Genomic DNA, 11,255 nt, shown 5'->3' with positions numbered 1-11,255 from the left:
CAGAGACGCCCCGCCCCCGCGCGGCGCTGCGGAACCGGAGCTCCGGGCGGCGTCGGCAGCGGCGCGAGAGGCGACGAGGCCCGGGCGGCAGGAGCCGGCGCGGCGGGCGCGGCGGGGACGGAGCAGACCACGACGAAGGCGCGCAGGCAGCCGGGCCGGGCCGGGCCACGGCGAGAGCGGCCGGCAGGCAGCGGGCGGGAGGCCGGGTGGGCCGCGGGCAGCCACCGAGCCGCGAAGCGACATGGTGCTGCTCAAGGAGTAGTGAGTGTCCGGCGGCCGCGCGGAGCGGGAGGAGGAGGGTGGGGACGGCGGCGGCGCGGCGATGGAGCGGGGCCCGGATGCGCGGCCGCGAGGGGCGGGGGGCGCCGGGCACGAGGGCGCCTGAGGCGGGTCGGGAGGGGACCCGGGCGGCGGCCCCTGAGGCGGGGACGGAGGGCACCCGGGGCGCTCGGAGGCCCGAGTGGACCGAGGCCGGGCCGGGCCCGAGGCGGGGTCAGGGGGCGGCCGAGGGGACGCCGAGCGTCGGGACGGCTGCGGGGTCGCCTGCGCGGGCCGAGGGCGCGGGCTCCGCCGGGACTGCAGGCGGCGCTGAGAGGCCCGGGCGGGCGGAGGAGTCGGGGCCGCGGGGACGCGGCAGGGACGGGCGGAGGCCGAACGGTCCCCGCCGAGAGCCGGGCGGGGGACTCGGGGGCTTCGGGGCCGGATGGGGAGTAGTGGCCGCCGTGGCCAGGGCTCCGGGGTGCTGGAAAGGGGACAGGGGCGAGCTGGGGACTGGGGACTGGGGACTCGGGTGACGGGGGAGGGTCTGAGGAGAGAGCAGGGGGGCTGAGATGGGGCCGGTGTGTCCGCGGCGCTCACGCAGCAGGTGCGGAAGAGGGCGCTTTGGGAACAGGCTTGGGAGGGACTTGGGGGCGCTCAGGTGAGGAGCCCAGAAAGCGCTGCGCAGGATCGGGAGTGGTATGAAGGCTGCGTGGCCAGGGAGAGGCCGGGGGTGGCAGGTGCAGGCTGTCCCGGGGCGCGGCGGTTACCAGTACCTGTTGGTGGAAATGGGGAGACCAGGGCAGGGCCAGCTTTTTAAAGGGATTCTCAGGCTTGGTGCAGAGACATGGGGAACTCTGAGGAATGGAGGGGTCCACGATGCCGTGAACTGAAGAGAGAGTGTGAAGGGGTTGTGGGAGCTGTGGAGTAGTGAAGAGAGGGGTGCGTGAGAAACGGGTGACTTCTGGCATGAATTGCAGCGTGAATGATTTGCTCCTGAAATCCGGGGACTGGGTGATAGGTGGAGACATTTGGAGTGCCAAACCTTTCGAGTACAAGATGACCCGTTGTGGAAGCTCAGGGTTCCAAGTAAACATCGCGGGTCATTTTTCCCCCCAAAGAGAAGAGACTGGATGTGTGTGTGTGTGTGTGTGCGCGCATAGAATTTGCAGGGAAAATGCTTTCCTGGAGGGAGGGCAGGTGAGCAGCATAGGGCCAGAACCTCGGGAGCGGGAGCAGTTCAAATAGAGAGCAGCTCGTGGGGCGCTCCAGCAGCGAGGCAGGCCTGAAGAGGGCTCTTTCCGCTTCGGCTGCGAAGGCACTTTGACCATCCCCACCAGGCTTGCTCCTTGGAGGCGTTTAGGACACTGAGGACATAGAGTGGTGCTGGGGTAACAGAGGGAGCCGAGCCCCACACGTATCCCAGCTGAACACCTCATCTGAGGAGCATTATTTTGAGGCCTTATCGCCTGCGTTTCTTAAGACATCCAGTCTGATGTTAATTCAGCCAGGGCTCAGAGCTGTTCCTGGTGAGAAGGAAGAACTTTAGAATGCCCACAGGAGAACGTGGTGCACTCTGGATTTGAATCTCCAGTGTCCAGACCGACAGGCTTTTCCCATTCTTCTGATCCTTTTTCCTGCTCCCAGATGAATCCTAGAATCCGGAGAAGTGTGTGGTTTTGAAGTGAAGGTCAGGCAGGGAGGGGAACGACCCTTAGAAGAGATGAGTGAGGTTGGGAGAGAGGCCCTCCTTTCCCATTCTTTGTTCTCCTCCCCTTGAAGCCTGCCAGGAAAAAGTCCAAGGTGCGGGATATGCAGAGCCTGCCTGGCGTCCGCGTTTCCTTCCTGCATGACTTGTGCCCTGTGTGTGCATCCCTGGGTGGGGGCTGAGGGGGAGCAGGGGCATCCGAGACGCTTGGCTGTGGCTGCAGCGCTGCAGCTCTGGAAAGGGTGCGAGTGAAGGTCATGTTAGAGCGAGCGCTGCTCCAGTGTCAGCCCGGCAGCGCCTCTGTGGCCCTGTCTTTTGCAACTGTACCCTATTGCTGTTGAAGTGGTTTTGCTCCTAAGGAGCATGGGGGAATACCTGAGTGTGCAGCCAGAAGGGAAGCAGCCTCCGGGCATCCCATCGGGAACTGGCTGATGCCATTCTCTTTTGGGGTGAGACTTGGTGCCCACCCAGCATCTGCCCCTGTTGACGTTTCTGACACTTCCTCTAGCAGGATTCTACCTAATTTGATTTCTGCAAAATCTTGGATGTAATTTTCACTGCTGTTCTTGAAGATAAAAGGCTTATTGTTTTCTAGGAAGTTTCTTCTGAGGGTGCAGAAATTCTGGGCTCCAAGTTGGGAGTGTTTTTCTGCACAGTTGGCTTTCTCTTATGGGAGGGGAGCGTCAGTGACAGCACCCAGTGAACCGGAGACTTTCCATTCCTTGAGTTGCTCTGGAGGAAGGGAGTTGCTAGCAGGCAGCCGAAACCGGGAGCCCATTTTGTTTCTTGCTGCTTTCCTGCTCGGTGCGTTGCCTTGCCTTTCATGCGATGTTTTCCCCAGACCCTTCTGTGTCCTTCTTGCTTCCTGGGGGATCTTTGTGCAACTAGAAAACAGCTGTTTTCCAGCCTGGAGCAAGTAGCCTTCGTGGCAAGCCCACTGCATCGGGAAGGCATGGCAGCTCATGCTGCACTAAGCACGCGAGATACAAAAGGACCCAGAGGATTCTGGCAAGGGTCTGGGGACTGAGAGTCTAAGCTTGGGAACTGGCCTGACTTGTATAAGTGAAACCAAGGGTTTTTGTCTTAGCTCCCCAACCTCACAGCTTTGAACTGGGGCCTGGATGTTGGTCTGCATTACAAATGCAAGCCACCCAGAGAAGCGCCACCAGCCACGGCACCTTCTTGGGGTTTGGACCCCCGTGGAGACTTCGCTGGCCACGGCTTCTCCATCAGGTTATTGCTGACGTTGCCAGCAGTTGGCGGTTATTGATGTGGAGAAGAATAACAGAAAATGGTAATCGGGATTCCTCTGGACAGCTCCTGGAGGTCAGAACTTCGGTCGAAGGCCCTCTCGGTGGCCTCGTGGTAGCAGCTTGTCTTGTAGTATCCTGCTCCGGAGCAGAGGTGGTCGGTGCGCTTCTTAGTGTGGTTCCAGCTTTGGCGGCCTGCTCCTTTCCTGGCCTTGCCCCTGGAGGGCTGCTATTGGGAGGTTGGGTCCACAGAAACAGAAGTCCCCAGGGCCTCTTCTTTGGGTCTGAATCCTCACCATGATAGGTCCTCCTGTGTTCACCTGTCTTACTAGACTCATTGGCAAGTCTTGTTTTGGGGACGAGTCATTGGGGAGTTTGGGTGAAGTTTATCATGCAGATATCCAATTCCAGTTGTGAGATCGAGGCCTGGGAAGTAGCTGGTGGGAGGACAGGTTTGGACTGAACCACAGGTTTCTAAGTGGGTGCCTCTGCGGCACAGAGGGTCCCCTCCTCAGAGCACTGAGGGCCATGCTCTGCGGCCTGTTCATCGCTGAGTTTAGTGTCATACACAGCAAGATGCAGACTGTTTTGGGGATGATGGTTTAAAGAGCCTGGGGCAGATCGCACAGCCTAAAGTTGATACTGTCTTTTCCCTTTCTTATAGTCGAGTAATCCTGCCTGTGTCTGTAGATGAGGTAAGTCCTTTTACCTTCTGGCCCATATATTGTTTTCTTATTTGTTCTAACATACAGATTTCAACGTGAATTTTCCCGGTGCCACTTTCAGTTGCAAAACGGTACTCACTTTGTATGTCTGGGCAGCTGTGTGCAACCTGCCTCACACTGCTGGCGTGCTGGATGACTGAGTAGAGACTAAACCAGCCCCTTGTATCTGCTGGGACTCTGCATGTTTGGGGACAGTTTTTTGTTTTTTTTTTTTTTTTTTTTCAGAGACAGAGTCTCACTCTCACCCAGGTTGGAGTGCAGTGGCGTCATCTTGGCTCACTGCAACCTCTGCCTCCTGGGTTCAAGAGATTCTCCTGCCTCAACCTCCCAAGTAGCTGAGATTACAGGTGTGTGCCACCACACCTGGCTAAGTTTTGTATTTTTAGTAGAAATGGGGGTTTCACTATGTTGGCCAGGCTGGTTTCCCGACCTCAAGCGATCCATCCGCCTCAGCTTCCCAAGGTGTTGGGACAACACACGTCAGCCACTGTGCCTGGCCAGGGACACATTATTGATGGGATCAAGTGTGTGCTTTCTGGGACCTCCATGACTCGGCTGGCAAGTGTGCATGGCTCTCACTGGTTGTGCAGCAAACCAGCAGGACAGGAAATCTCTTGAGCCCTCCCTAGCCATGATAGGTGACTGCTGGAGAGATCAAGACACAGAACCCTTCTTTTACGGAGGGCAGGAAATAATAAATAGGCTTGGCTTGGCCTCTGTCCTTTTATGGTTCCTGGGTCTGACATCCTTGTATCTGGGGACCTGGCAGCAGGATTTGCTGTAAGAAGGTTCATAGGCCATGCTGACTCAGAGCCAGCCTCTTGGACAACAGAAAACTGCCACGGAGCCTCCCTTGTCTCACTCTTCCTCTGAACTTCCTCCACTCTCCTCTCCTGGGGCAGCCTCATTCTTTGCTCCTTTCTGAACCCACAGCCCCACCCCACCCCAGCTTCCAGTTAAACTTGAGTTTGGTGAGGCTCATCAGGCAGTGTAGTGCCTCCAGTCACTGGGCTTCCTCTCTCTCCTGCAGTGTCAGCATGAAGCTCCGTGATAACTTCCACTCTGTTCCAAATATGACCTGGACCTTTGAAAAATGAAATCAGGCCAACAGAGCCTGCAGCACATTTAGCTAAGACAGACATCCAGGCTTGTTGGCCCCCAAGAGGGGTGGGCAGACATTGGCCCGCTAAACAGTTGCCTCCAGGGGTGGACTACGAATCTGATAAGAGCTGTGGGGACCTGGGGGAGGGGGCCAGAGGTAGTCCCTGACCATCATTTGGGGGTTCTGGGAAGGGCAGAATAGAGAAAGGAGACGGGGGAACCTGGGGAAAAGAGGGAATGGCTGGTAGATGCTCTGGTCGCTGTAGGCATGGGGTATACCTGTGGCCTGAGAGGCGGGTGCCAGGGCTGACAGGTGTTGGCTTGGAAGGGGTCTTGTTAACCCACCTACTTTAGCCATGCTGTCTTTATTTTTTTTACTTTATAATATTTCTTTTAAATAGTGGAGATAGGGTCTCACTGTGTTGTCCAGGCTGGTCTCAAACTCCTGGCGTCAAGCAATCCTCCTACCTCAGCCTCCTGGAGTGCTGGGATTACAGACGTCAACCACTGCACCCAGCCTGTGCTGTCTTTATTAAAAATAGCAAGTGATGATTTTCCAAACCAGAAGGCCAAGCAGGAGAGCCTAGCATGTCCCTTGTTCTGAAACTTAGCTCTTGGAGAGGTGTCCGGTGACTTCCTCTCTGTGGTACAGGACAGTCCCACCCCCATTGTTAGGAATATGTGCCCCAGGAACTCGGGATTTCCTCAGCGTAGGAGTTGGGGTGAAGTGGATCCTTTTACAGGGATTTCTTGATGGAACGATGACTGGAGTGTGTCTGAGAAGGCTGCAGACCTGTCCCAGGGTGCCCTATGGCTGCTCTCGCAGTAAGGCTGAAGGGGCCAACACGCTGACCGCTCATCGTGGGGCCAAGACTGGAAGGAAAGGGAACTTCCACCTTGAGAGCATGGTTTTCGCCCGCGATGGTTTTTCTCCAGCACTGAGGATGTGGTGGGGCAGAGATGGGTAATCAGAGCCTGAAGTTGAAGCAGAAGCTTGGGAAGTGCGTGCTAGTTGGGATTCAGCTGTCTGCCTCGTGGTGGGCAGCCTGTTCTCAGCAAGAAACCGTTGACAAGAGAGTAGTACGTGGCCTGGCCAGGGTTGAAGGGGAACGTCCTTTCAGAGGATCCGAAAAATCCTGGAGGGGAAGGCCAAAGAAGAAATGAGGAATCATCAGCCTTCTCAAAATCTTTGTCAATCACCCCATCCTGACTCACAGTTCCTGTGGGAACAGCCCAGCATCATGTGACTGGCGGGTTCACTTCCTAAATTGGAGGCCACGACTCAAGGCCCTTGCAGTGTTCTGATTTAGGGAAAGTGAAGAAAGAGAAGCTCATGCCCCTGTAATCATTCTGATGGCCTGCATCAATATTTTGGGGGCAGAATTAGCTTCTGGCTGGCCAGAGTGTCCATGCATTCTGCAGCACAGCAAGACAGCCCTGGGTGTTTGGCATGGGTGTGGCCTCCAGTGCTTCCTGGCTCAGGTCGGCCCACCCTCTGCTTCAGGCAGGGCTGTTTTACTTCTTGTTTCCAGAGATACGTGACACCATTCCCCCTCTGGTACCCAGCCTGATGGGGCCATTGGCTGGGATCAAAGCTGTACTTTTTTTTTTTTTTTTTGAGATAAAGTTGCACCCTGTTGCCCAGGCTGGAGTGCAGTGGCGTGATCTTGGCTCACTGCAACCTCTGCCTCCCAGATTCAGGTGTTGTCCTGCCTCAGCCTCCCAAGTAGCTGGCATTACAGGCAGCCACCAGCCATCATGCCCTGCTAACTCTTGTATTTTTAGTAGAGATGGGGTTTCACCATGTTGGTAAGGCTGGTCTTAAATCCTGACCTCTTGTACTGCATAAAATCCATGTTTAAGAACCAAAAAAAAAAAAAAATCCTGACCTCTGGTGATCAGCCGGCCTCGGCCTCCCAAAGTGCTGGGATTACAGACATGAGCCACTGCTCCTGGCCCCTAACTATACTGTTTTTTATGATGTGTTTCATGTCAGTATTTCAGGCCCACCCACTGCGCCCCCTCTCCCAGATTGCCAAAGTGATGGAGTCTCTGTTTTTCTTAGTTGAATGGCTTAGTTCTTTGGGACAAGCAAACAAATCTCAGGAGCAGGGAGCATCTTCATAGGTCAGAGGAGGCTGGAGGCTCAGTCTTCTTGGGGTTTTTTAAAAATCTGATTTAATGGTCTGACCCCCCACTCCTGTCTCCACCCCATCCGAGTCTGGCTGCTTTCCCAGGGTGCAGAGCAGCTATGCCGAAAGGAATTCTCTAACATGAAAAGCGCCCTTCACTTGCAGCTTGTGCAGGCCAGTCTTGCTTACCCCTTGAGATTAACAAAACTGCCTTCACTTGTCTCATTGGGATTAAAGGATCAGAATATCAAGAGAGATTAAAGGGGGAAGATGCCAGCCAGCAGGCTGATCCTCTTAGAACCTGCCCTCTGATTCCTGCAGCTAAAGAGAAACCAAATGAAGGCGATTAGTCTCTGCCTGGGGGCCCCTTTCCCAAGTGACACCGCTAGCTAGCAACCTTGTCTCCTCCACCAGGCCCTCTCTCCAGCTGCCCTTTAGGATTGCTAAGTCAGTGGTTAGATGTTCTTACCACTCTTCTCTGAAACGGAGCTACTGCTCCTCCGTAGGCACCCCTGGCTCAGCCCAGCCTTGACCCACTTGATGGGTTTTCATGTGTGCCCAGCTAGGTGGTGGACTGGGAAAGGCACAGGGACAGTTTGCGGCTCCAGGCGGGCATTGAGGCAGCACTGATGCTGCTTAGGATTAGCAAGGTCTAGGTGCCTGGCTTCCACCCAGATGCTCCTCTTTATGGATTTCACTGAGCCTTGGTTGCTTGCCTGGGCCTTTTCATGCATTTTGTTCTGGATTTTTCCTTTGAAAGTTAGGGCTTTTTTAGCTTTGTGGTAAGCAGTGAATTTTCCTGGTCCTCTGCTTCAATTTCCAGATTTTGCCCAGAAATTTCCCTACAGTGCTTAGGAAGCCTCCTGGAAGAGCAGGTTTCTAAGTTTGAGGTGAAGCAGCTCTGGAAGCTGCCTCTGTTCCTTGGTGTTGCAGGCAGTGATTTACGTGGCAGCTGCATAGAGATACAGGCTTTCCGTTTTATTCACAAAGAGAAAAACCGGGCGCCTGTAATCTCAGCTGCTCAGGAGGCTCAGGCAGGAGAATCACATGAACTCAGAGGTTGCAGTGAGCTGAGATCGCGCCACTGCACTGCAGCCTGGGCAACAGAGCAAAACTTTGTCTCAAAAAAGAAACACCCTTGCCTTTCCCCCTGAGAGTACCAGGCATTGGGGGAGAGGGCATAGAGGGTGAGGAAACCCTTTATCTCCCCTGCACTCCCAGCATATGGGGGTCCAGGCCCTTTTTCCCTGTTTCTTACAGCCCCTAAGCTGTCATGCCTAATTGAAACTGGCAGTGATAGGAAAGATGGGTTCCTTGGTATAGACATGACTTCCTGCATTAAACATTGCTGTTCATTTTCTTTTTACCTTGTCTTCCCTTCTGTGCAGCTTCTCTCAGAGAAGAAGGCAGCAGGGCTAAGCCTGGGAACTGCCCGGGTCATTGGCCTTAGCACGGAGCCATTCTGACAGGGTCAGAAGAGGCCAATAATCTTGATGGGTGACTTGATAGGGTGTCATGTGACCCAAATAAAAGAAAACCAGGCTTTTGCCATGTAGTAAGTGCCAGCACAGAGGGCGTACCCAGCTGGCACAGGCTGTGGGCTAGGAATCTGAAATATCTCATACGGGAAGCAGGAGTACTTGCTTCGGCCCCAGCAGGAACCTGGAAAGTGTCAAAGAAGTTTAATTGCCTAAAAGAGCTGCTTGGGGGTTGAGGAGAGGCCTGACACTAGATAAGAAGCAAGTAGATGAGCCAGCTTTGCAATAGAGTTTGTGGAGCTCACAGAGCACTGAGCACCTTTCTTTGACAAGAAGTCGTGTCTTAGGGTCTGTTTAAATGAGTGAGAACAAGTGATTTCTGGCAACCAACCCAGATCTTATGGGGTCTTAATACCAGAAGCAGGTTCAGCACAAAAGCTCCTTTGGACTTTTAATCTGTTTTCTGCATGGTGGTATGAGGTTAAGTAGATTCACCTGCCTCTTTAAATCCCGATGTATTGGCTGGGAGCGGTGGCTCATGCTTATAATCTCAGCACTTTGGGAGGCCAAGGTGGGAGGATCACTTTAGACCAGGAGTTTGAGACCAGCCTGGGCAATATAGCAAGACCCTGTCTCTACCAAAAAAAATTAGTAAATAAATGAAAATAAAAATAAACCCTGATGGGCCGGGGGCAGGGTCTCACACCTGTAATCCCAGCACTTCGGGAGACCGAGGTGGGTGGATCACAAGGTCAGGAGTTCAAGACTAGCCTGGCCAAGATGGTGAAACCCTGTCTCTTAAAAAACACATAAGTAAATAAATAAACCCTGATGGATGATGTGGAAATGAGAAGGATGAAATTAAAGATACCTGATGGGTAAAGAGGCCATGAAGCAGTGCTCAGTTGCTTTGAGTGGATTTGGCCAACGCCTGATGTCAAACTCCAAAATGAGCCCCTGGGTGAGGAGCCCCCAGGGTGATCTCTTTCCACAGTTACGGCACTGGATTCTGTGGAACTGCCGAGAAGACTCCGTATTGAGAATAACACCTGTCTCTGTTCCTTCAGTATCAAGTAGGGCAGCTGTATTCTGTGGCTGAGGCCAGTAAAAATGAAACTGGTGGTGGCGAAGGCGTGGAGGTCCTGGTGAATGAGCCCTACGAGAAGGACGGTGAGAAAGGCCAGTACACGCACAAGATCTACCACCTGCAGAGGTACGTGGCCCGGCAGAAGGCCAGACCATGGCCTTGGGTGGAGGTGGCGACAGTGGCTAATTGGGGTGTTTCTAAGTGGCTGGTTGCTCAGGTTGCTTGTGTGTGTGTGTGTGTGTGTGTGTGTGTGTGTGTGTGTGTGTAAATGAAACTTCCTTTATTGTTTTACATAGATTGGATTATACTAATTGTCATAACGATTAGTGTTAATAGTTATATACTATGTAAATGTTATACTAACATTTATGTAGTTGGGAATATACTATTTTTTCTCTTTTATGACTTATGGTGCCTCTCAGCCTATTCTGCCTCAGTCTTTAGGTTAGGGTACATGTAGTATTCCTAGTATCATCATTCATAGTATCATTCAGAGTACCGTGTGGCACAGATGTGCTGTGAGTGATCTAACCTGCCTCTCTTGATGCGTATTTGTAGTATACGTAGTATTCTTAGCACCCTGTGGCACAGATGTGCTGTGAGCGGTCTAACCCTCCTCTCTTGATGTGTATTTGTAGTATAGTACCGTGTGGCACAGATGTGCTGTGAGTGGTCTAACCCTCCACTCCTGATGCATATGCATATTTTTAGTTATTTCCAGATGCTGACATAATAGAGTAAAACTCCTGTATAAGTCTTCTCATGTACTTGTATATGCACATCTTTAGCAAATATTCCTAAAATTGAATTCCTAGAATTGCTGGGCTGGTAGTATTTTAAATTCTGATATTGCGAAATCAGTTGCCAGAGAAATTTTGGCACCTCTCTGTGGATCAAAGGCATCCGAATTTTTAAATAAAGCTTGAACTGATTTGTGTACTGAAACCCATATCAAACTACACAAATTTGCTGCATCCCTAACCACAACAGTAATATTTCAGTAAACTATGAGCGGACCCACAGGCCGTTGGTGATGTTAATCACACATCAGCTTGAATGGAAGTCAAACCAAGCTAGTTTTAGAAACTATCCAGAGCCGGAAAAGGTAAACCTGAGTCTTTTTTTTAAATCGTGATAAAGTACACATAACATAAAATTCACCATTTTAACCATTTTTAAGTATACAGTTCAGTAACACTAAGTACATCCACACTGCTGTGAAACTGAAACCTGAATCTTAAGTTCTAGTCTCAAAACTGAACTGAAGTCAGTTTACTTTCATTTGGTAAAAGCCCTACTTCATTGTGGTCTGTCACTTTGATGGTATAAAAGTGCTCACCCCAGAGGGGTCCAGGACCTCAGTGCTGGAGAGGGAGGAGAACAGCACTGTGCAGTGAGGAGGAATCCCGGACTCCTCAACAGTACACCCTTCCTCCATGTGGGGAGGAATCCCACCATCACCCGGACTCCTCAACAGTGCACCCTTCCTCCATGTGGGGAGGAATCCCACCATCAC

At 52.7% G+C, this 11,255-nt stretch overlaps 1 protein-coding gene across 1 annotated transcript in view; it reads left to right on the top strand.

The window, feature by feature from the left end:
* Nucleotides 1-11,255, top strand: part of PITPNA (phosphatidylinositol transfer protein alpha) — a 45,496-nt gene continuing 34,241 nt past the window's right edge. The window contains exons 1-3 of the mRNA XM_032263495.1: nt 1-261; nt 3,881-3,911; nt 9,720-9,865. Of these exons, the coding sequence (XP_032119386.1) occupies nt 242-261; nt 3,881-3,911; nt 9,720-9,865 (197 nt within the window). The 5' untranslated portion in view covers nt 1-241. The remainder of the gene's footprint in view (nt 262-3,880; nt 3,912-9,719; nt 9,866-11,255) is intronic.

This window comes from Sapajus apella, unplaced genomic scaffold, assembly GCF_009761245.1.
Source record: "Sapajus apella isolate SASKATOON/1434 unplaced genomic scaffold, GSC_monkey_1.0 scaffold136, whole genome shotgun sequence".
In the NCBI taxonomy this organism is placed as follows: domain Eukaryota; kingdom Metazoa; phylum Chordata; class Mammalia; order Primates; family Cebidae; genus Sapajus; species Sapajus apella.
This window is presented reverse-complemented; position numbering and strand designations above follow the sequence as displayed.